The sequence below is a fragment of the Tamandua tetradactyla genome, chromosome 2 (assembly GCF_023851605.1).
Source record: "Tamandua tetradactyla isolate mTamTet1 chromosome 2, mTamTet1.pri, whole genome shotgun sequence".
NCBI lineage: Eukaryota > Metazoa > Chordata > Mammalia > Pilosa > Myrmecophagidae > Tamandua > Tamandua tetradactyla.
Genome location: NC_135328.1, coordinates 14058561 through 14082456, shown reverse-complemented (window position 1 = coordinate 14082456; position 23896 = coordinate 14058561). Strand labels below are relative to the sequence as shown.

At 54.0% G+C, this 23896-nt stretch overlaps 1 protein-coding gene across 1 annotated transcript in view; it reads right to left on the bottom strand.

Annotated features, from left to right (window-relative positions):
* Nucleotides 1-11521, bottom strand: part of OLFM1 (olfactomedin 1) — a 36961-nt gene extending 25440 nt beyond the window's left edge. Inside the window, exon 1 of the mRNA XM_077139738.1 lies at nucleotides 11394-11521. Coding sequence (XP_076995853.1) covers nucleotides 11394-11489 — 96 coding nt within the window. The 5' untranslated portion in view covers nucleotides 11490-11521. The remainder of the gene's footprint in view (nucleotides 1-11393) is intronic.
* Nucleotides 11522-23896: the final 12375 nt, after the last annotated feature.

The window sequence follows — 23896 nt, the reverse complement described above, 5'->3', positions numbered from 1 at the left end:
AGAGGCTCGCTTTGGAGGGCGAAAGTGGCCCCGAGGAGGCTGTTGGGGTCCTTTGTTGTTGATGGATGGAGGCTCTCAGCCCGTCTGGGCAGCTGCCTGAAGCCCACCCTGGAGGGGAGCCCTTCACTACCCAGCCCCCAGCGCCCGGGCACCTAATAGAGCGAGAAAGGCCCTCCAAGGTGGTAGGGCAGAGGCGCAGTCTCCTAATTGTTCTGTGGGTTTCAGGCTGCAGGACTGTGTGGGAAGGGGCCAGCGTGCAGGGCTGGACGCGTGTGTAGGGGGGGTGGGGGGGACACAGCGGGTAGGCCATGGGAGGAAGGCTGCGTGCAGGTCTGGGGCTCAGGAGTGCACCTGGGGAGCTAAAGCGGCACCACCCATGAGGAGTGCGTGCAAGGGGTTTGTGGGGGTGGGTGGGCACTCATGGGTTGGGGCACACGTTGAGGGGCATGGACAGGGTTCCTCAGTGGTTCTCCCTCTCCCTCTCAGGGGTGGATTCAGATCCCTGGGGAATAGACGCAGAGGCCAGGGCAGGTTGGCACAAGTGGGCTTCTCCCCCCACCTCAGTATGACTTTGTATTTGCAGAAAACTTCCAATCACAGGTGGAAACCGCTTCCTCCAGGCGGTCCACTTGGCTTTCCCAGTCATTTGGGGAGGAAAGAATCCCCCAGGTCATTTACTGCATTCTTTCTGTCTGGTGGGTGGAAATTCGTCTCCTTCCTGGGAGGGGATTTGAAAGGTAGGCACTGGAGCTGGAGGGTGTTCGCCTGGGCTGGGCACGACTCCGGGGGCTTTTCTTTCTCTGTGTGCAGTCCCTGTTTATGGAGGGGACTTCAAATACAGTGGAAATGATCCTGGCCTATTGTGGGGCCTGCGGGCAGCTCCTCAAAGGAGTTCCTCTGGTTAATGAGCAGGGTCTGGTGGCGAGTCTGGGTTGATGCCAGGAATTCCAACTGCTGAGGAATGGCGCCACCTCCCTGTGCAGGCTGGCATGGCAGCCTCTGCTCACAGAATCCGCCCTGGGGTCCCAGCCCTGAGGGATGGAGTGTTTGGGGCAGCGTGGGGCTGGCCAAGCCTACGAAGGCTCCGCCTCCCCTCTCTCTAGAACATGCTCTTAACAGAGTCAGGGCCCTGAGCTAAGTCCATCAAAATCACGCACACCCGCTTCGCACTGTGCAAGGCCAATGACCACTTATTTTGTTGGAACAACTTCTTGTCCAAGCCAACTCAATTCACAAAGCTCTTGGGTCATCTCAGAAGCAGCAGCTATTCACACAAGACATGGGACAGTGTGCTGGGGACCTGGCACAGTGTGAACCTGGCTCCCCAACCACCTGCTGAGCTGCTGCAGTGTCGGAGGGAGGCAGACTGGGGTTTCTGCCCTGGGTGCAGACTCTGGAGCCTGACAGCCTGAGCGTCCACCCTGACTCTGCCTCTTCCTGGCTGGGAGGTCTCTGTGCCTCAGTTTCCCCACCTGTAAACTGAGTTTAATAACAGTATCCTTCTTCCCCGGATTGAAGAAGTGGCTGCTGGAGTAAGCTTGGCACCCAGTCAAGGTGTTAATTGTTGTCACCCCCACTTGACAGAAGACAAAACCGGTGCAGTGAGGCCAGTGCCTGACCAAATGACCAGGCTGGGATTCCGAGGTCCCCAGAGATCTCTACCACTTCCCTTTAGAGCTGCTTTCTGCTAAAGACCGTTGACTAGCTGCTGTTACAGAGAAGTACAAATGTGGAAGACACTACCTTGGATGCAAAAACAACCCTAACAACCGCAGCTACATTCTAGGAAGTTTAAAGCCCAGACAGGTTGATGCAAAGAATAAAACATTTTAAAAATAAATTTAAAAAACAACCCTTCTGATTTTTGAAGACTGTGATTTGATTTTATGTCAATAACGTCCCATATGGATTTACAATCACTGCTCTAAATGTGAAGAGAGTCAAGTTTGGTTCTGTTTCTGAATGGGGAAAAGGAAATCCAAGTAGTTTGCAGCAATGGAACAAATACCATGCAATGGAGCTGCCGGAGTGAGAAGACTCAGAAATTGAGTTACCTCTGCTGCCACTGGCCCTGACACACTGTCCCACCCTCTTGGGGACACCTCAGGCAATCAGTGTGGGGCCAGGAGAGTTGAAAACCCCTTATCACATTCCTCCTGAGCTCGCTGTCATGTTGGGGAGGGAGCCAGGAAGGGCACCCAGCACCCCCTAAGCACTTGGAATTCTAGAGCTCCCTGGGAACAAAGCTCACCCCAGGGGATCAAAGGATTTGGGAGGTGACACTGATCCCCACCCACTCTTCTGCCTTTAAATGCCAGCCAGAAATCTGCCTTTCTTAACTGTTTACGTTTGTAGAGAATTGAGCAGATACACAGTTCTCATCCCCCAGGTGGCGTGAGGGACTGGGGTGTAAGTCTGCCCCCGTGTGCCTCTACCCAGCCCGGAGGTTGAGTAGTGTCTCCTCTGACTCTTCTAACCCCAAACCAAAATCCCCTTCCCAGCCTGAAATCTGTGCTTCAGCAGGAGAAGCTGTTGAAGCTTGAAAGGGTCATCAGAGATGCCTCGAGTGAGCGTAATTTGATTTCGACGGCTACAAAGTATTTCCAAAAGCAAACTATGGATCTTTGAAGAATGAAGGCATTTGGATTAAAGCATGCATGGCATCTGCCATCAAGCTTTGCTAAAGAGGGATTTAAATCCCAATTTCCACGCGACTTCCCTTGAAGCCAGGACTGAATTATCTTTGTGCCTCTCCGGAGTCACACTGCCGTGGATGGAGCAGATGTGGGCTGGGGTTCTGCCTGCTTGGCACCACATAATGGACAGACTCCCTGGGCTCTGCCCATTTTACAGATGCACCTCTCTAAGGTCATGCGGCAGCCAGCCTGGCCCCAGGACGGTGACAAGCCTGGCTTTGGCCCTGCCGCTCAGCTGTCTGCTGGGCTCCAGGAGGCGCAGGTGTGCAGGGACACAGCAGCCCGGGCATCTGCACAATGCCATGAGCCCACCACCCACCCAAGGCATTTCTATCAGCGTCCCTGGGCCGTTGCCCACTGAGCTTATAGGAAGGGCACGAGTTGCCCTTCCCAATGACCCCTGGCCCCGTCCTGCTGAGCTGGGTCACCTAGCCAGGTTTCCGGCCACACACCAGCTGCCCCGTCCTGCTCGACATACATTTGCCAGCACAGGCGAAAACAAGAAAACCTGCCCCCCACTGCCCTGGGTTTCACAGCTCTCAGGAGGGCTGATGTTACATAATTGTTAAAAGGTCCTCCTGCCTGCGAGCCTGAGATTTTACTAGGGACAGACAGATGTGGGCTGTGAAAGAATTATCCACTTAAGCCCTCCGTGGCTACCTGGTGAGCTCGGAGGGCATGCCACCTCACAGACAGGGGCGGGACCTGCTTCTGCTTGGGCGGAACTGGGTGTCCAGCCAGGCCCCTGTGCTCCTTGATAGTGGCACCTCCCCAAAGAGAAAGTTTGGGTGCCCTTTTGCTGTTTAAAAATATGCAGGAAGGAGAACTATTTGCAAAAGAGAGGTAGCAAGCAAGCACACAACGACGTGCCCTTCCATCCTGTGTGCGCCCTTCCCATCATTTTCCCTGCTAGAGGGAGAACATTCTTAGCACAGAAAGGGGGACTGACCTGAGGCTGATGATGAGACCCTCCCCCCCCGCCCCAGTCTGGTGACCACGCTCTTGGACCCAGGAGCCAGGAAAAATCACCAAGTGCAATCGAGTCAAATGTCCCTTCCATTCCAATTCCTCTATGGCCTCTGGGTTTATGAGCAGGTGGGCAGCATATTGATCCTGTTTCCCTTCCCATAAAGGGGTTTTCTCCCCGGGCTACCCCCACATGCCTTGCAGTGCCCCCCAAGGGAGGGTTGGCCGTGTGACCTGCCATTTTGGCAAATGGGAGGTAAGGGGATGGGTTGAGTGCCATGTCTGAGCAGAACCTTGAAGGGCCTTGGGGTGGCACCTCTGCCAACTCCCTGGTCCCTGTCCCCCTGGGAGGAAAGCGTGTCCAGAGAGGGGCCTGGTTCCCCAGTGAGAGGACACAGGGACCTGAGCTGTGTCGGCCTGGAACATGGACCAAAAATGTGCCCCTGTCATGCAGTTTGCTCCTGCAGCTAATCAAAGCAGGCCGACTCAGGGCGCTTAACTTCCTCCCTGGTCCGTCATCCTACCCCCTTCTCAGTTTCAAGCCACTTTTAGTGGAGCTGGGAGCTACAGTATCTACACAGTTCCCCCAGGGATGGCCGCCCACATGCCCCAGGAGAGCCTGCCACCGTCCCATTAGTTCTTCTGGGGAAATTTCCCACCGAAGGCCCTGATCCGTCATCCACCTCTTCACCACCTTTTCCTCCTTACACAGCTTCTGCTCCTCTCGGGCAGGTTCCGCCAGCTTCCGCAGATGCTGCCTCAGTCTGGGCTCAAGCCCAGATAAAGGGAAGCTGCAGCTCCAGGCTCTCGCAGTGGCCCACCTGAGAAGAGGCCCAATTCTGTGGTGGTGCTTTGGAGGACATGGCATTCTGCACTCACGTCAGGCTCTGGACCCCGCCAGCTTCACTGTGAGCTTACAGGGACCCCGCCAGCTTACAGGCTGAGGGACTGTGTCCTGATGAATTGAGGAGGACAGTCTGGTTTCTATTGCATAGATAGATGATCTTGACACGAACTCAAAGGTGGCACCATCATAAAAACATCTAAGAGTTGAACATGGAGTTCAGCTGGGTATTTAGGAAATTCCTGAGGTTGCATCATTTGCACAGAGCAAGGCACTTTGGGGCCACCAGGCTCTCGAGGCAAAGTTCCCATCATCCAGAGGACATGTGGCTCCCCATGCTCCACGCCCTGCGTCCACTGCTGCCACCACCAAGTGCTTAGGGTCCGTTCCTCCTGAGCCTGAACTTGGCCCCAGGATGCAGCTTAGCAACCACTACAAGGCCAGGGCTGCCCCTGGAGAAACCTTGTGTTTCATAAAGCTTTGCATTGCATGCGGAATTCAGGGCTCCCGACTCCACCGACGCCCTCTCCTCAAGTGCCACTCACAATGGCCTCAGCGTGGGTGCCAAGAGGACAAGACTCCCAGGCTGAGCTGCCCAGGAAGGAGAGTGTGGGGTGGGGGACGGCGCTCTCAGGACTCACCTATGGGAAAGCACAGCTCTTCCCAAATGGCTGGCCCCATTTCCAGGAGTCCTGCTATGCTGTCTGAATACAACCAACGGCCTGGGAATGCTTTGAGTAGTTATTTATAATATACCTATGTTCTTTCTTTGACCTCCAGGCACCAGAAACATCACCTGGAGCAGATGGGAGTTACTTTCCTTTCAGAACCACGCAGGAGGGCCAGTTTGTTTACCAAGGAAATCTCCACTGCAGAGTTTAAATTCCTTGAGGGCGTTTTGTACATGCTCTAAAACTCGTACATAGAAACTACTCGATGGAACTGAATTGCTTTAGATAATGATCTCCAAGGTAAGAGCTCTTAGCTGATACTCTGAATGCAGACGGAGCTGGGGGTGTAGCCGTGCCCCCTCCTCTCCGCTGGACTCTTCAGTACAGGCACTTTGCGGTCTGAGCCTCCTAACAACCTTCCATGTCCTTGAACTGCACTCAGGAAATACACAGGCCAAATCCTTGTGCCAGAATCTGAGCAAACACATGTCCCCATGGAATGAGGAGAGTAAAACAGTGAGCCCATGTCTCTTACACGTCCTATGCTCCTAAGGAAGCCACTGCTACCTGCGTGGCTGGCACGTGGCCTGAGCTCTGACCTGGACCTGGAGCGAGAGGGAGGCGGTGCCACCCGGAACTCCTCCTGCAGGCTGGACTGCACACAGGCAGTGGCGCCATCTCCCTGCTGCGGCCACATTGTCCTCCCTGGGATTTTGCAAATTATGTCAAGTGCAGCAAATGACCGTAAGGCATTCCAGGCAGTGTAGAGAGACAAGCTACATGTGCAGTGTGCTGTCACGCCCTGCGCCTCACTTCTTGGACCTGGAGGCATCCGCAAATACACTTTACCCGGAGAGCACTGACGTGTGCAGCCTGCGGGTGCCTGCTCTCAGATGCCCCTCCATCTCTGAGCCATGAAGGGACTCGTCCTCGGTCCCTGACCCTTCCAGGTAGGGATGAAATGGCGAGTGCGGTGCTTGGATCCCTACCTAACGCCCTTCCCCCTTGCCCTGCGGGTCTCTTTTCTAAAGCCAAGCTGCAAGGCCAGCAGCAGGCAAGCATGTGGCCAGGCCATTAGCTAGACCCAGCTCACCTGGCTCTGAAGTGCATTCCACAGGGTTCTGAGAAAGGGGGAAGGGCCTCACCTGGCGCCTCTGCTCTCACTGCTTCCCTGCAAGGTTGAGCTGTTTTCTCTACTCTTTCTCGTTCTCTCTCTCTTACAAAAACATAACATCCGTGTCTCAGTGTCAGACAGACTGAGACTGTGTCTCGGGTCTGTCACTTCCTTGCTGGGTCTCTGGGAAGGTTCCTTAACCCTCTCCAGGCTGGTTCTTCATCCCCCAAACAAGCGGAACGACAGAGGGCTGCTCTGGCAATCACAGGGCTTGGCCTGCCATAAACATTCCAAATGTACAAGCCCCCCGTTATCGGTTTTGCTCTTAGGACCATATGCTCCCAGTGAGCTTCTAAAATGCAAGCTAATCTGCACAGAAAGAGATGTGTGTTTTCACTCTAGATTTCCTCTTCCCTTCCCCAGTCCCTTCTGCGAGGCCAGCTGGGACGCACCTGTGACGGGAAGGGTCCTGCCACGTGGTAGGACCGAGGGCTGCTTGTTTCTGATATTGAGCAGCATCCACAGTGCATCTTTCTGAGCTGAAAATTGGCTCCTGTCCCTGCCAGCCAGGCCCGCAACTGCCATGCATCTGATGCAGTTTAGCTACTAATTAGCTGCATATTTACGTTATGCAGTGATGTTAATACTGATCGCAGGGCCCGATAACTTTAATAATAAATACAACCCAGGGCAGAAAATTACCTTTCTTTTTATTGGGGAAGGCTGATGTCAGTGGAATGAGACGCAAATTGCTTTACGAGATGAAGCAGCTGCCTCATGTTGCAGATTTACAGCTTAATGTCCCTCTAGTGTCAGGGAGCCTTCCCACCCAGGGAGGCAGGTCTGGAAATCGGAGTATCCCTCTACCACGGACCAGACAATCTGTGTGCTCAGAAACTTCACTTGCAGCCCCCAAGGCACCAAGTAACCTCCTTGCCAAGAGTGGAGTGCGTTTCGTGCATGGTGAAGTTTCTGGACTAGGGAGAAGCCCCAGGTCTGCCCGAACTGTTGCCACCATGTTCTGCAGTGGTATGACCTCCCTAGCGTGTCCAACGCAGAGGTGGGACAAAAAGCTGGGGGGAGACAGAGGTGTGGGGTACATCAACAAGGAAATCCGTGGGGCTGAGGGGGCTGCAAACTTTGGCCATTTTTTCCCCATTGCATTTGTTTGGGGGGTGGGGGGGGGAGTGAGGGCTTTAGTTCCAGGACCAGCGAGATCTGAAGATGCAATAACAGATCTGAAGTTACTGCACCTCACTAAGGGCTAACTCATGTCCCCTCCTCTGAGACTCCTGCCCTATTCCACATACTCCACTGGCCCACATCTCCCCGGGGGCAATCCAACACGCATTTCCACCTCCACTGAAGCACCTTAATAAATGCCGGGGTCAAGAATACAGCAGGCACTCAATAAAGTCGGAAGGCAAAACAACCACCCAGTAACAGTGGGCATTCAAGGGCAGCGTGTGCTCATGCACAGCTCAAACTCCATCAGGGATGTCATTAGGAAAGCCCTCTCCCTGTCCGCGGTTTGCACAGCTAATGAGGAGAGCTCTACTTCCATCTTAAAATACACCAAATAGCCTCAACAAATTCATCCAGCATTGAATGCAAGAGCCACGGCTTCTAGACCCTTCTTTGTGCTGCACCTCTGTCTGCACTTCCTTTCCTGTCCTCCTGTCCTTCCCCATCTTTCTGCTCTTGGCTCACGAGAGAACTCAGATGCCCCTTGAAAGCCTAGAAACTCTGAAACTTCCTCCAGCTCCCGAGGCAGAACCCACTCCTCTCTTGCAATCCCAGAGCACAGGGTATAGCTGGCTCTTATGTGGTTTAAGCAAGTCATTATGACAGAGCCATGGGTCTTCCCACGCAGCATGTGAACCCCAGATGCCATGCGACAAGGGCTGGGACTTGCTCAGCATGGCAAGCTCAGATTTAATGGAGTGTAGCTCACAGTTGGCATCCAAGAAATGCCTGTTAAAGGAAAGGATGAGGGTGCAAATGAAAGAACAAGTTCAAAGGATTGAAGTAAGGAGATGACTTAGAGAACCCTTGTTTGGAAAGGGTAGATGCTTAGGCCTAGAGAGGTTAAGAGTCTTTCCCAAGGTCACCCAGCCAGGGCAAGTGGGGTTTGGAGAAGAGGGAGGGCAGCTGGGTTTAAGTTGGTGCTACAGAGCTTCCGAGTCACAGCCACTCCCATACATACAGGGCATTTGCCTCTACCTGAATGGAAGGCAGACGTGGCTGGAAGTGGCCCAGCAGCATGGGCAGCCCAGCCCTGCCCCACCACCCCAAGATGGGAGAAGGAGCCCCACCACCCCAAGACAAGAGAGCCAAGCCCACATTTTGCTGGGAAGTGCAGGCTGATGCAACTTTACCCTGCCGCTCAGGGACCACAAAAGGTGAGTCTTTTACTGAACATGACAGTCTCATGCAGAGGGTTTTCTGCCAAGGGCCAAGATTCTCTTGGGCTCACCAGCCTCAGAGGGCTATCACCCAACAGTTGATGTATAATCCATAGGCTTGTATAAGTGCTCTGCTTTCTTCGCACAACATGTACTCAGCAGAGGTAAAAGCTGCCCATTTTCTGGTGGGTCCCATTTTGATGCATGCAAACCCATAAACACAGTGGCCCTGCAACCTCATGTCTATGTCCTTTGGAAAGACCCTAAGAGTGAGGGGCTATGGTTCTGTGAAGCAATTTACCTAAAATGGGAGAAGCAAAGAGCAAAGGGCAGACAGATCCCACACAGCTCAACTGAGGTGCTCCCTTCTCCCTCTCCTGAAGCCCAGATGCATGTTTCTTCATTTACAAATGTAAGCAGCATTATCCAAGGCACCCTGCAGTGTGGCTTCCTGGGCTCAGCTCACTTGGATGTCCCCAAGTAGCTCTGTGATTCAGAACATCTGAGCCCTGCACCCACTCCCAGCCTCCCCCCATCAGAAGTCACTGCTAAAGGTGAGAGTTGCGTGGACCAACCCTGATGGAGCCCCCCTGGGCAGGACCAGGGAAGCTGGGGAACTGGGGGATTCCAGAGCTGCTTGCCAAGTCCACCCTTCCGTTGCCCTGGGATGGTAGTGGTTTTAGCTAGTTGAGCCTTTGCTCTAAAATCCCATTACCATTAGGGGTAAAAGGGCTCCAACCGGAGCTCCTGAAAGCATCATCTGAGAGGCCAGTCTAGGGAGGGCAGGCCACGACACCAGGTGGGCGGTGCCTCCTGGCCAAGCCGAGGACACATCCCTCTAAGATCCAAATGTCCAGCCTCAGGAAGAAGAACCTTCTAGGAAAGCTGAAAAAACAGATCTTCATTTTCCCTTCCAGACCCAGGTGAGAGCTGTGGGCCTGGGGAGCTGACCTTGGTCCTGAAATCAGCCAGCGGGCCTTTGACCCAGAGCACTAAGGATGTAGGCGTGTGTGCTCTAGGGCTGGCAGAAATCCACACGGCCACTCCGGTAGCATGGCTGGGCAAATGCTTTGCCACCGAGACAAAGCTTCTAATTGAAGTTGAACCGAAAGTTTCTCCCAACAACAGGGGATCTTGAAATAGATGGAAAGTGGAGAATTTCTGGGGAGTTCTTTGTGGTCATGGAATGGAGGCTCAGGGGTGCCTTGAACTAATAAGTCCATAAAATTTGGAGAGGGGCAGGTCAGGTGCAGCCACCTCCAGGGCCATCCCAATTCTGCCCCCTCTTTGTTCGTGCCTGCCCTGCCCAGATAAAATAATACCCACGAATCGTCCTTTATAAAGCAGCTTTTTGTGAATTCTAACCTGCCTGGATCTCTTTTGCACAGGCACACTCATCTCAGTGGTGGGTATGTGTGTGTGTGGATGTATGCATGTCTGCACATGTGCATACATGCACATGTCCATTCAAGCACAGAAACCCCTGCTTTTAGGACAGGCCTTTGCCTGGCCCATTGTCTGGGCAGGACTAGAGCAGGGTCCTCCGAGGGTACCTGGGACAACAAAACCCCTCCCAGGTGTTGGGGCTTGGCCCGAACTTCTCGGGCAGAGCCAGGAGCCAAGAAGAGCTCCTAGGCAAAACAAGGGAAGCTTGTTCCAGAGTCTTCTCTCCCCTTATCTCCCTCTCTCTCTTGCCCTCTCTTCTTTCCTTTGTTTCCTCTTTTATTCAGAGATGGAGGGTGGCAGGGAGGGAGGGAGGAAGGAGCGTCTGGAACCAAGATATAGGATGCCCACCTGCCTCCCAGACCTGCAGCTCCAGAAGCCAACATCTCTCAGCTCACAGCATGGCACAGTGGCACCAACAGAAAGGACGTTTTAATGTCATGCCCGAGCAGCTGAGCTGCTGAAGCTGGCAGGCTCTTTCAGCACCCTGGTGCCAAAGAAACACTCCCAGCCGGCGCTCCCAAACACAGCTCTCCTCCCCCCAGACCTTCAGGCTCCAAGACGCATTTTAAAAATGGAGAGCTCCATCCGAAGAGACTCTGTTGACACACTGCTAGGGGATGACAAGCCTGCTGGAAATGCCCAGCGGTCCCCACACACACACTCCCAGCTTAGGCTCTCACACTTCACACCGTGCATGTGGCACAAGCCCCAAGCCCTCCACGCTGAGCCGACAACGCGTTCTAGCCCTTCCCGGGATCGCGGCATGTGGCATGTCCCCACCGCCTGGCCAGCCAGCTCGGTGTCCCCCAAGGGCTGTGTGTGCCCAAAGAGAGGGTTGACCCATGGAGGGATGTGTGTGGGGTGGGGAAGGGTTAGGTCTTCTATCTCCAAAAACCCCCGGGGCTTGGACTTCTGCCTCCCAATCTCCACCCTTCCCTCCCCCAAGATGACAACAACAGCCAAAGGACCCTCTCATGCTGTCCTTTGAACTTCTCAGTAGGGAGTGGGGGGGGGGGGGTCCTAAGCAAGAGCGGGGCAGCTGTGTAGCCAGCTGGGCCAGGGGCTGGTAAGCGAGAATTGGAAGGGACAAGACGGTAGCCTCAAGCCAGTCTGCACCCATCCCTCCACTCCCGGTGCGGCCTGGCACTCTCGCCCCTTCCCCAGGCGCCAGGGTCACGGGGTGCGCGCAGCGGCTCCCCACTTCGCGGGGCTCCCGCGGGACCAGAGGAAAATGGCGTTGGCTGCACGTACTTGAGTGAGTTCGGTGCCCATTAGGAGAAGGAAGAGGAGGCTGAGGAGCTTCCGGGCCGGTTGCATGTCTCGCTGCCACCTCCAACGTCCTGGCATGCAGGAGCCCTCGGTGCTCGGCGGCGGCTGCGTGGACGCGGACGCGCTCGGGCTCCGCGGGCCCGGGGCGGCGGTGCTGTCTCCTGGGTCTCCCGCGTCCTCAGCACCCGGAGCAGGCGGCGCGCGGGGTCTGCTGCGCCGAGCTTCGGCTCTGCATATTTATCGCGCCCCGCGGTTCCGGGCGCCCGTCTCCCGGGCAGGGCTGGGCAGGGCTGGGCTGGGAGGAGGCTCCCCGCTCCTCTCTCCTCCCCTTCCCTCCCCCTCCCTCGGCTCCTAAGGGCTCTCCCGCGCGCAGGGCATTGGCCGGGAGACGCGCGGGAACACGAATGTGCGGCTTGGGATGCAGTGGGAGCCAAAAGTTTTCTCGGGGAGGGGCGGGGGTGAGGGTGGCGCAGAGGGTCCCCGCGCCACGCTCACGCGGGGAGGAGCGGAGGGCGGTGGCGGCCGGCAGGGAGGAAGGCTGGGACAGGATGTGACATCAAAAAGGCGGGGAAATTTAAGTCGGAGAGCAAATGCCTCGTCCTAGCTGGCGTCAGCCCCGTGAACCCAGGTCGGAGGGGCGGCCACGCTGGGGAGGGTGGGCCAGGCAGCCTAGGACCTGGGCCCTGAATCCCTGGATTTGGCATGTGGACTGTTCAGCGGGGATGGGAAGGCGGCCGAGGATAGGTTCTGGAGCCCTGGGCAGGAAGCACTTTGGCTTGGGGAGGAGGTGATGAAGAGCAAAGCAGGACAGGCCCTTGGAGGTCACCCTCTGGATGCAAAGTCAGGCTCAAAACCAGCAAGGATGCTCCTGGGGCACCGAGGACAGACCGGGTCTTTTTTCTTCTCCTGGGATGGACAGCCCGCGGGCTGGTGTGTCTGCCCTCTCCATGAATCAAATGGGTCCAGGCAATTACGTGCTGGGGTGTCGTGGGGAGGGTCTGCCCTTGCATGCATGTATACATCCGTGCCTGTAAGTTTCACTGTCCATAAGCACTGGCGTGTGCAGATTTATGGGTCCTCAGACGCCCAGGGCACAGCTCTGCCAACCCAAGGTGTCTTGCTTGAACCGGGGTCTTGAGAGAAGGCAGGGCTGGGGGCTTGCAGATCCACCCCCTCTCTGAGCTGTGCCGTCCTCCTACCTCCTAGTTGGTGAGTATGGAGACGAGCATCCTCCCTTCCCTCTCCGTGTCACTCAGCCTCCACGCTCCTTCCACACGTCCTGGAAGCTTCAGACCCGGGGCTTAGACAACAGGGAGCTTGGTTTGGGGAACCTATTTCTATTTATGTTCTGAGAAGATAAGTTGCATCAGATATCTAGAAGCCTCTCCCTTCGCTGTGTCCTTTTGTTTAGTCTTTACCTAGAAGAGTTTTGTAGTTTGCTGGCTGTTGGAATGCAATATACCAGAAACAGAACAGCTTTTAAAAAGGTGAATTTAGTAAGTTGCTAGTTTACAATTCTAAGCCTGTGAAATTGTCCAAATTAAAACGAGTCTATAGAAATGTCCAATTTAAGGCATTCAGGGAAAGATACCTTGGTTCAAGAGGGCCAGTGAAGTTCAGGGTTTCTCTCTCCGCTGAAAGGGCACGTGGTGGACATGGCGGCATCTGCTCACTTCCTCTCCAGGCCTCTTGCTTCATGAAGCTCCCTGGGAGGCGTTTTCCTTCTTCATCACCAAAGGGCGCTGGTTGGTGGACTCTGGTTCTCTTGTCCTTCTGTCGTTGTTTTGTGACTCTCTCATTCTCCTCATTCTCCCGTTGTTCTCCTCTTTTATAGAATTCCAGTAAATTAGTCAAGACCCACGTAGAATGGGTCTCCATCTAATCAAGTTTAATACCCACAACTGATTGAGTCACATCTCTGTGGAGATAACCTAATCAAGTTTCCAACCTATAGTACTGAATATGGATTAGAAGAAACCATTGGTCCCACAAGATTGTTTAGGATTAAAACATGGCTTTTCTAGGGAACATAAATCCTTTCAAACTAGCACAAAAATAAATCCTGAAAAGAAAATAACTGCAGGTAAGAGCTTCGAGCCTCAGAGAGTTCAGAGCTACAAAGGGTGATTTGGTCCAACCTTCTCCAAAGGAGAAACTAGAGCCCTGAGGAACAGGGAGGAATTAACTGTGGTCCCTTGGGCAGCCCCAGGGCAGGGAGCGGCTCTGCCCTCTCCCATCGTGCCATGCAGCACTTGGCATTGGGGAAGGTATGGGGCAGGTGGGCCTTGGAGAAGAGAACAGGGTCAGGGCTCGGGCACAGCCTTTGCTCTCTTGGGACTCTGCCATGGGGAACTTTGTTTTCTGAGCCCAGGGGGCAGAGCGACACCTGGGCACCTTACAGAGAAGCAGGGAAGGGGGGGGGCTTTGGGTAGGAAGAGGACTTCCCAGCCCAGAGGTGTTGAAGCAGAGAGCTCCTGGTGGTACCCTCAGGCTGGAGGGTATCGGGTTCTGAGCTGAGCTGGCTGGGGAGGAAACAAGCTGCAGAGCTGGTGGGAAACTCTTTCTTCTCTCCACCCTCACCTTGTTTTATTAGCTGAGGTTTTCTCAGTGTCTTCAAACACACCACGGCCTCAATAGCACCCTGGCCTCTGGGAGAGGCAGCGAGGGTGGGCTGAGTGCCGCTGTCACAGCCAGTGGGGCTGGTGTGGGTGGTCCTGACTCCCCTCTGCAGCCCTGAACTCTGGGAGCTTAAGTGACCTCTTGGAGCCTCAGTTTCCACATCTCTACAATGGGAATCCGAAACGTCGGCACTGCATGCTTGGGGGGGTGGTTGTGAAAACCAAATGCAGGAATGGGTCAGAACACCGTATAAACTAAAAAGTGCTGTAAGGAGGGTTCTGAGTCAATCTCAGCTCACTGTGCAGCACCCACGTTGCAGCTCCAAGTCCCTTGGTGGGCAGTGGTGGAAACAGCGGCTCAGGAAGGTGCCATGTGGTCATGGAGCTGGGGCCCCTTTACGTTCCTGTGAGTGGAGGGGTGACGGCCACCCATTCCTCCAAGCACAGCTCAGGCAAAGAAACAAGCCATGGCCCCAGAAAATACCTAGACCTGTGCCTGGCACACAGCAAGCACCCGGACTCAAAAAAACGCAGGAAAAACTAGTGAACATGAATGTAAAGAAGGAGATCATCTTTGGCATGCTTTGCAGGTTAAATTTTATTTATAAATTTTATAATATTAAATATATAAATTATATATATATATATAAATTTTATAATATTAAATTTTACTTGGACTGAACAGAAGACAGGGAAACCAAAGTAAAACTGAAGAAGTCGCTAACTTCAAGCTTGTTCACTAGAAGAGACATTATTTCCTTGAAGAACATTTTAAGACCTAGAAAGAAGAGTCTACAGAGACCATTAACCATGGAAGCCAGGTATTTTTCTCTTGTGCGTTTCGGTTATTGACTATCTCCAGCCACTTCCTGTTTTGAAAGATCTGGAAGCAATTTTTAGTTGTTCTTCCTCTGACCTCTTGCCCTACTCCAAAATTTTGTTGCTTCTCTTATTTTTGCCTTGTCAGAGTTTATGGTACTTTTATTCATTCCTGCAACCACAGAGGTTCTTTATTATTTGGTGCCAGTTCTGGGTTTAGTGGACCCGAGCCCAGCCCGCCCTGTGAAGGGACAACTCCTGGGCTTCCGGCTTCCTCTCACCTGCTGGGGAGTCCAGGGCGGGCGACCACTGCCAGCCATGCCTGACGCTGCTGCTGACACGCTTTGGCCCCCTGGCTGCATCTGAACCCTGATGACTTTGCCATCTGGGGAATCACAAAGGGACAGAGCAGGGGCTCAGTGTAGGGGCAGGAGCTGGGGAGAGCTCATTCTGGGGGTGGCCCCCTCCTTTCCCGAAAGGGCCCCCCAAAACCCAAGCTGGGCTGAGTCCTGGAGTAGTGGGTTCAGAGCCATGGAGCCCCATATCCTTTTCAGCTGGAACAGCAGGTCGGGGGCTCCCCACCACCGGCCCCTTCCCTGCTGTCATCGTGGCCCACCTGGGGCCAGTGAGCCCTGCCAAGGAGCCCGTCCTTCCCTTGGAGGCCCACCAGCGAACCCCTTTAAGACAAGGCTCCTGCCTGGGGCCTTGCCTCATTATAATGTGACAGGCCGGTTGCCAAGGCAACGGCACTGTCTCCCCTCTCCTCCTGTGAATTTCTCAGCCAACTGAGAGGGCCCTAAGCCCAAGGAGCAGTCCAGCTGCCTGTGCCCAGCAGCCCCAGGGTGCCGCCACCCCCACTTCGACCCTCTCGGAAATAAGGTCCCCCAGCCTGCAGAGAGGAGTGCCCCTCACAGCCTCCCCCTCCGCCCCTTCTCCCTGGACTCTCTGCCCATCCCCCTGTTCCTTCTCTCCCTTCTCCCCCAGACCCTCTCCCCCTCTCCCAGACCTCTTGCAGGCCCTGCTGACTTTCCTTATTAGCCTAAATCTCCTGCGTGTTTCCTGAGAACCTACTATGGGTCTCCGGGCAGGCAGAGAGGGTCCTCTTGCAGACTCCAGGCTCGGGGCCCCATCTAAGTACCCCCAGGTCGCCCTCCCTCCTCAGCTGCGGGGACGTGGCTCGTGGGCTGGCTTCCCCCTGGGCCGCCCTCAGGCAGTGCTTGCCGCAGTGCATGGTGCCCGGCCTCTGCAGACGACTCCGGCTGTCCTGTGCACTGGGTGCTGCGTGTTACTCCCTAAATCCCCAGAGCCTCGGTGGGCGGCCGCAGGATCCGCTTGGCTGTCCCTTTGCAGATGGGGCGGGAGAAAACACACGCCAAGCCAACTGGTCTCAGTTTGTCCCCCCACCACCGGTGGCCCTCCGGGACGCGCTCACCGGCTCTCTGCCCTACCCCTGAGCTGGGGCCCGCGCATCCCACTGCACTGAACAGCCCAGCTCTCGGAAGAGCTTTCTCTGGCTCCCTCAGCAAGACTGGCAGACCCAGGCACTCGGCCTCCAACTCAGGGAGGCCTCCATCTCCATCCCTGTGGGCCTGGAGCCCCCTCTCCCTTGACTCAGTGTCCCTGCACCTCTTGTCTCGTCACCACTGCCATCTCTCCCATCTTCAAACAAGAAAACCTCTCCGTGCCCCTCGCCCCTTCCAGCCGTCACCTGCCGCTCTGTCACAGAAGTCCACGTCCATCCCCGCCCACTCAGGCCCTCCTGACCCCGCCACCCCTCAGGTCCCAGTGACTCCCCCTTTGCCCGGCCTGGTGGTCGGGCTTCAGCCTTTCAGGCCCAGCTCCACGAGGTCTGCAGCCACTGCGGGCGCTGGAGCCCGATCTTCATTTGGCCTTGGCCTACTGTCCTCTTGGTTGCCCTGGTGACTGGGGCTCTTTGCTGGACCTCACCATCTTCCCAACTTCTAGAGGCTGGGGTGACATGGCTCCATGCCCCCTCTCCACCTGCCAGCTGCTTCTCCAAGACATGATGTTGAGCAGCGTCTTCATGCTGACATCTCTAGCTCCTCCCAGAACACTAGAGTCCCATTGTTTTGGTTTGCTAAAGCTGCTGGAATGCAATAAACCATAAGTGTGTTGGTTATGAAGGAGGCTTATTAAGTTACAAGTGTACCATTCTAAGGCCACAATAATGTCTAAATGAAGGCACCAGCAAGAAGACACTTTCCCTCGAGAAAGGCCAAGTGGGCCTGGAGTTCCTCTGTCAAGGGGAAAGCTGCATGGTGACATCTGCTGTCCTTCCCTCCTGGCTTCTGGGTTCAAATGACTTTCTCAGCTCCTTCTGCATCTCCAGACATATGTGTCTTGATTTCAGGCTTCTGCCCTCTGCTGCTCTGAGCTCTCTCCCTATTTTCTGCCTTTTATTCTCTTCCTGCAGGGCTCCGGTTAACAGAATGAAGACCCACCTTGAATGGACAGGGTCACATCTCCATCTAATCAAAAGGTCCCACCCACAATTAAGTGGTCGCATCTCCATGGAAAGAACCTAATCGAAAGTTCACGCAAACAACAGTTCTGCCCCTACAAGATTGGATTAGGATTAAAGAAGTCTGGCTTTTTTGGGTTACACAGCAGTTTCAAAGCAGCACACCCACCCAGCGTCCAACCCTTGCTATCAGATGTGGCTCATTCTAGACCTGCCTGAAGCACAGCTCCCTACGCTCCACTCCAGACCAAGCGGCCCCTGCCACATTCTTCCCCACCCCAGTCATTAGCAAATCTACTTTCCCTGTTGTTTGGCTTCCTGCTTTCTTTCAACCCTCACCTCAAATCCATCAACGAATCCCTCAGGCCAACCTCCAACGTGCCCAGAATCTGCTGTCTTCTCCCGTCTCCACAGACACCATGCTAGGGCACGCCATCCTCCTGCCACTCGCCCTGGCCTCCTCACTGCTCTATGCTGCAGCCCCGCTCTGCAGCCAGCAATGTCCTCTGCAAGCTTCAGTGAGATCGGCACCCTGCAAAGGTCCCCCACATTATCTAGACCACCCCAACATGCTTATCATGGCCGTCAGGGCCCCCCTTCATCTGTCTGCCCACCTTCCTTGCCTGGGCTCCTCTGCTCTCCCCATGTTTACTCCTCTCACCTGCCTCGGCATCCTTTTTTTATATTTGCACGGGCTGTGCCTTCACCCGGAGCACTCTCTCAGGATCACACACGGGCCTCCCTCCCGTGGCTTCATTCCAGCCTCCGCTCAAACGCCAGGTCACCCACGAGACCTCCCAGGCCTTGCCCGCCCCATCCTCTCTGCCCCTTTTCTCTCCTTCGCTTTCCTTCTCAGCCCTCATTGCCCTCTGATAGTGCATCAATTCAGCTGCTGCTTCTCCCTCTTCCCCGCTGCACACCCTGGAGACAGAGCAGCGAGGAACATGCGTTTACAGGCTGCCCTCACAAGGGACCACAAACTGGATGCTTACAAGAGAATTTTATCCTCTTGCAATTCTAGAGGCCGGAAGTCCAAAACCAGAGCCACAGAGCCCACACAGACCCCAGGGGATGATGCTTCCTTCCATCATCGCTTCCAACTTCCAGGGGCCACCGGCATTCTTTGGCTCATGGCCGCATTCCCTGTCCTCAAGGTCAGCAGACTGAGAGGCACGTGGGGAGGGCATTTGGGGGAGGGGGAAGGCTCTCTAGGGGAGGGGGTCTTGGAGATTCAGAAGGGCTCTGGGCAGCAGGGAACACATCCTGGGCAGAGGCCTGGGTCGGGGAGAGCTGCTGACATTGGGCCCCACAGGCTGCTGAGCTGCCATTCATTTTTCTAGTCTTTTCTCTCCCTTCTCTCTTCTTCAGGTGGGCTATTTCTATTGCTTTACATTCAAGTTTCTTGATTCTGGGTGGGCCACAGTGGCTCAGTGGCAGACCTCTCGCCTACCATGCCGGAGACCCGGGTTCGATTCCCGGTGCCTGTCCATGCAAAAAAAAAAAAAAGATCTCTTGGGAAACAAACAAGTTCCTTAATTCTTTCCTCTGTCATCTCCAATCATTGAGCCCATCCTGTGAAATTTTTATTTCAGATGTTTTATTTTTCAGGGCTAAAATCTGCATTTGGCTCCCTTTTACATTTCCATTTCTCTGCTATGGTTTTGTTTTCTTTCCATTCATTGGGAGAGCATTTGCTTTTCCCTCATTGGGCACAGTTAAAAAGAGTTGCTTCAAAGTCTTGGCCTAATAATTCTAATATTTGGTACATGTGAGAGTTAGTTGGCCTCAGGTTTCATTGTGGGCTCCTTTTCCTTCTGAGTCTTGACTCACTTTTTGTTTTGACTCTTCAAATGTTCCTGAAGCTTCAGAAATTGTCCTGACACTGCAAATGTTGAATAATTTGGGAAACTCTTACCGTCCTGTGGTGGAGACGGTGGGATTCTGTTATATTGCTCTATGAAGTGTTACTGTTTTTGTTTTAACAGGCAATTTAGTTGTTTAGACCCAAACTGCAAGCTAAGGTATATGTGTGGTTGGGGCGTGTGGCGAGGCTGGAGGTGGGGGTTTCAAATCTCTGTTCCGATGGTAACTGTTCTTCCCCAAGCAGGCGGCATCTGGGTACAGCATGCATGGCTCCCAGTCTTGGCTCTTTCCTTCTTTGGCCCCCCTGCCTCTAACTCTCCAGCAGCCCTGTACTCCTGCCCAGACTCCTGCCCCTGCTTCCTTTCACCCAAAAAACCTGCTGGCTCTCCTTTCAGAGGTCTAGCTGCCTGGCCTCTCCACAGTGACTGTGGTTGCCTCGGGGCAGAGCCACTAAAACACAACGCTCTCCCCCTGGACTCTCCAGGTTTATGGGGATCTGCACCTCCCTCCAGGGCCAATCAGTGACGGGATTTGTTTTTTTGCTTTTCATCCAGAGTTTATAGAGGCTATTTGTGAGAGGATCAGTTTGTTAGGAATTTGTTTATCTCTCCTGGCACGGGACCCTGGAAGCCATTTCTTCCTTTTAGAATTGTTTACCGTCTGGAGAAGCAGGGAAGGAGAAACAGTTTTATTTTCAGAGCGAGCCAATCCTCACCCCTTTCTGTTTAACAATCTATGCTTTAGTTTATCTCTCTCCTCTTACATTTTGTCATTGGCAGCCAGAAGCAGCCAGGTGGGATTTTGGATATTCTCTCCGGAAACTCTTTAGGGAGCTCATTGGGTTGGTTGTGTTCATTTCCTAATTTCCATGAAGTCAAAAGCGACAGTGTTACTCAACTTTCTGCCGGGACATAGCAAGGGGCCCATGCACCAGAACTTCAATAGCACTTCCCCTCCTTTACACCTCACCTTCAACCTGGAGGTCCTTTGGGCTTTGACTGCTGCTTCCCCAGCCTCTGCTTGCCACCTGGACCAAGGTCCATACCACAATTTTATGTTTGGGTTGTGGCAGCACCCCACTTTCAGGTGCCATAATCTGTTCTCGTATCTGCTGCTGCCTAACGAGCCACCCCAAACGTAGTGCCTAAAAAACAGCAGCAGTTGTTTATTTTGTTCACAAATCTGCAATTTTGGGCAGCAGTTTGCTGCTCCATACCAGCCTAGTTGGGCTGGTGTGAAGGCTGAGCCCTTCTCCAGGCCACTCATGCCCTCATAGGTCAAACTGTTGATACAGCCTGTTGACTGGGACCACAGTTGCGGCCCCTACACGTGGCCTCTCTGGGTTGCTGCTGGGCTTCCCCACTGCCTGCAGCCAGGTCCCGGGGCACCAGGAAGAAGCACATGGCGCTTTTATGACTTGGGCTTGGAAGCCACTCTGCACGACTTCCTCTGTACCCAATTGGCGAGAGCACAAAGTCTGCCCAGGGTCAAGGACGAGGTCAAGCCGCACCACAGGTGGGAGGAGACCCACGCCACACTGGAAGAAGAGAACGGGGGGTGGGGGGTGTTGGGGTGCCCATAATAGAAATCTGCCATAGGGATTACTGTAGTTCCTGGCTGCTGAAACAAGCACCATGCAGGGGGTTGGTTTAAATGATGGGACTCTATTGGCTTGTGGTTTTGAAGCTAGGAGAAATCCACCATCAAGGCATCAGCAAGGCGGTGCCTTCTCCCAGAAGACTGCGGCATTCTGGGGCTGATTGCTTTTCCATCTCTTGACAACGCACATGGTCACTGTCAGGCCTCTCCTGACTTCTCTGGGTTCTCGTGATTTCCAGTTTCTCCTGTGGCTTTCTCCCTGGTTCTGAATTTCCTTCTACTTTTAAAGGACTCTAGTAACAGGGTTAAGACCCACCCTGATTGAGGTTGGCCGCACCTTACCTGAAGTAGTCTCATCCAGAGGTCCTACAACTGGTTTTTCTCCAAACCACCACAGTGAGTATGAATGAATGAATGCTACCAATTTTTAATGATTAAGCAACTATTCTGTCTGCTCCTTAGAAGAGCTCAGGTTGTCCAAAATAGCTGTTTTCTGAAGCACTCTGTTTGCAGCACTATGCTGGTTACAATTCAGGATCCCTGCTCTGTTGGTACTACATCTAACAATTGTCACGATTGTATAAGCTGTTGCTCACACAGGGGAGCTTATGTGCCAGCTGCTTTTTGAAGGGCTTTAAGGACATTGACCCATTTAGTCTTGTGCTTCTCCATTGAACCCAGCAAGAGAAATCGTGCAGCCCAAGATGTGAGGTCTGAGCGTGGTGAAAGACGTGGGACATGCCACACATATCTGGGATTTGTTTGCTCCCCTCCCCTCTAGCTGGCTTACCATGCCCCATTTTCTTCTCATTGGGGCTGCCCAATGCCATGGGGGAGGGGGTTTCTCATGACACCCCAGCATCCAAAGCTCAGTGTCACAGGCTCAGCGCTCTGGGGTGGGGGGCAGCGAGGGGTCTTGGCATGAGCTCAGGTGCTCGTCTTCCTTAAATTTGTACCGTAAGGTGGGCAGACCAGAATCAGTGGGGAGACAGAGTGGGGGTTTAGGAAGGCTCTTTTAGCCGTAAAATAAGTAGGTGATTCTTTTCAGCTCTAAAATGCTGCTTTGACTCAAGATGAGAGAAAGGGGGTCTCTGCTGTATGCTGAGGGATTGGCACCTGGCTTGCAAAGGGCAGCAGTACCCAGTTCCTACAGGCACCTAGAGTACCCGGGGTACAAGCAGGTCTGCAAGCTCTCACCGAGGGCACAGGTGCAAACCAGGAGGCGAGCTCAGGAAGGGTGCCATAGGCATCCTCCAGCTCTGCAGGTGGTGGGCAGCCTAAGGCCAGGGCACAGGCCTTCCTGCCTCTCCTCCAGCCACAGCCCCACCCAGCCTGGGGCATGACCACTGCCTGCAGAGCTGGAGGTAGTGTGCATTTCACTGCCCTTCTTGCCTCCTGCCCTCCAGGCTCTCCCACATTAAGTCTGCTCTCCTGCTCTGCACCCACTTTAGAACTGGGCTTTGTAAGTCTTTCTCTTTACCCCAGAAACTCCACAGTCATTCAGATATGGCCACAAGAGAAGGTTCCAGCCATAAAACCACCATTCCAGTCCCACTGTCCTTGGAGTGGAAGGTGCCAATCTCTTTCAGGGACTGAGGTCTGGAATGATCTTGCAGGAAGGAGGGCCCCCCAAGTGCAGTCGGGGCTCGAACACCACAGACACTGTACCTGCTGCACCCCGAGGGAGGGAGGGCATTTCGTTTTTCACTCTACCCTCTGACCCTTGTAGAGGAACCAGAATGAAAAGGGAAGCTGGTGGTGATGGGGTGACATGGGCCATGAAACTGGTCCATCCGATGACCATCAGGCAGGCTGCACCACGACCCAATGTGCTTATGGGTATGATGTGGAGATGAGGTTTTTGGATAAGGTTTATTTTCTTTTCCTGGAAACGGGAATGGGTTCAGCACCAAATCCCCCCATGAATCACTGCAGTCTGTAGCTGAGATAGAGATGGAGATAACTAAATCTCCCTCTGCAAGCGCGTTGCCAGCCTTGCTTTGAGATGACTGTTCCCCCAGGATCCGGTTTCCAGCCTGGTGCCCGCATTCAGGGAAGAGAATGCTCCCCAAGGAGCGGCTGGTTTATGCAAGATACTGTGTTTTGTCACGGAGAAAGAGTACTGATGGAACAGCTCGATTCTCTTCGCAGATGTGGAGAAATCTATCCCCATTTGCCACCACCTGGAGTATTTATTCTTTTAGCAGGTGGAGTTCTTTCTCAGGGCCCTGCAGGACCGGTTAGGGACCTCTGCGGGACGTGTGCGCATCTCGCCTTTTGGAAGTCAGCGGGATTTTCCCCTCTGTCTTTCCCTTCCTACCTTTCCCATCAGGCGGTCTCCTGCTTCCAGACAGCAGAGGAAAGTAGGTACTTTGATTACCCACCCAGGCAAATGTGAGAGCGTGAGGAGAAGAGGTAAAGCGAAAATGTTCTATACTTAGTCACGTTCCCGTTGAAATTGATTTTCAGAGCTTAACAAAGAGTCTGCAGCTGTGGAAATGTGAGGAGAAGGAAGGGCCGTGCAGTACCCAGGGGCTGGGTTATTGGCTGAGTGCATTTCTCGAGGTGGACCTGAGCCTGGGAATCTCTCCTTGCAAACGGGGGTTCCCATGATGCGTCTGCATTTTGCTGCCCAGGTGTGCATACAAATCCCTTTCTGCACTTCGCCACCTGCATGCACCTCTACACACACGTGGTGCTGCAAATGGGCAGGGGCATTTTCAGTGTTGTCCTGTCTCCAGATTCTAGGGCACCTCTATTACCACCTTCAAAGTTTGTTTGGCCCACTGTGTCCATTCTTCCCAGGCCTCGAACTCGTGCCCAAGGCTGGCTCAACCCTCACTACAGTGCTTCTCCCTTCCACACGTTTGATTTGATAACTCCTTCATTCATGTGAAGGGGGGAAGTCACACTGGGCAGGTGGGGGGGGGAGTTTTGCACCTGTGAAACCAGGGAGAGAAGCGAGGTGGGGTCAGAAGCTAGAGAGGTTGCAAGCTGACCTGCAGGAAGCAGTGTCCACCTGTTCCATCGGAGCCACTACCTCTCAGGCTAACTTCCTTCAATCCATCTATTTTCTGTTCCTTTTAGTCCAGGCTGGCAGTGGT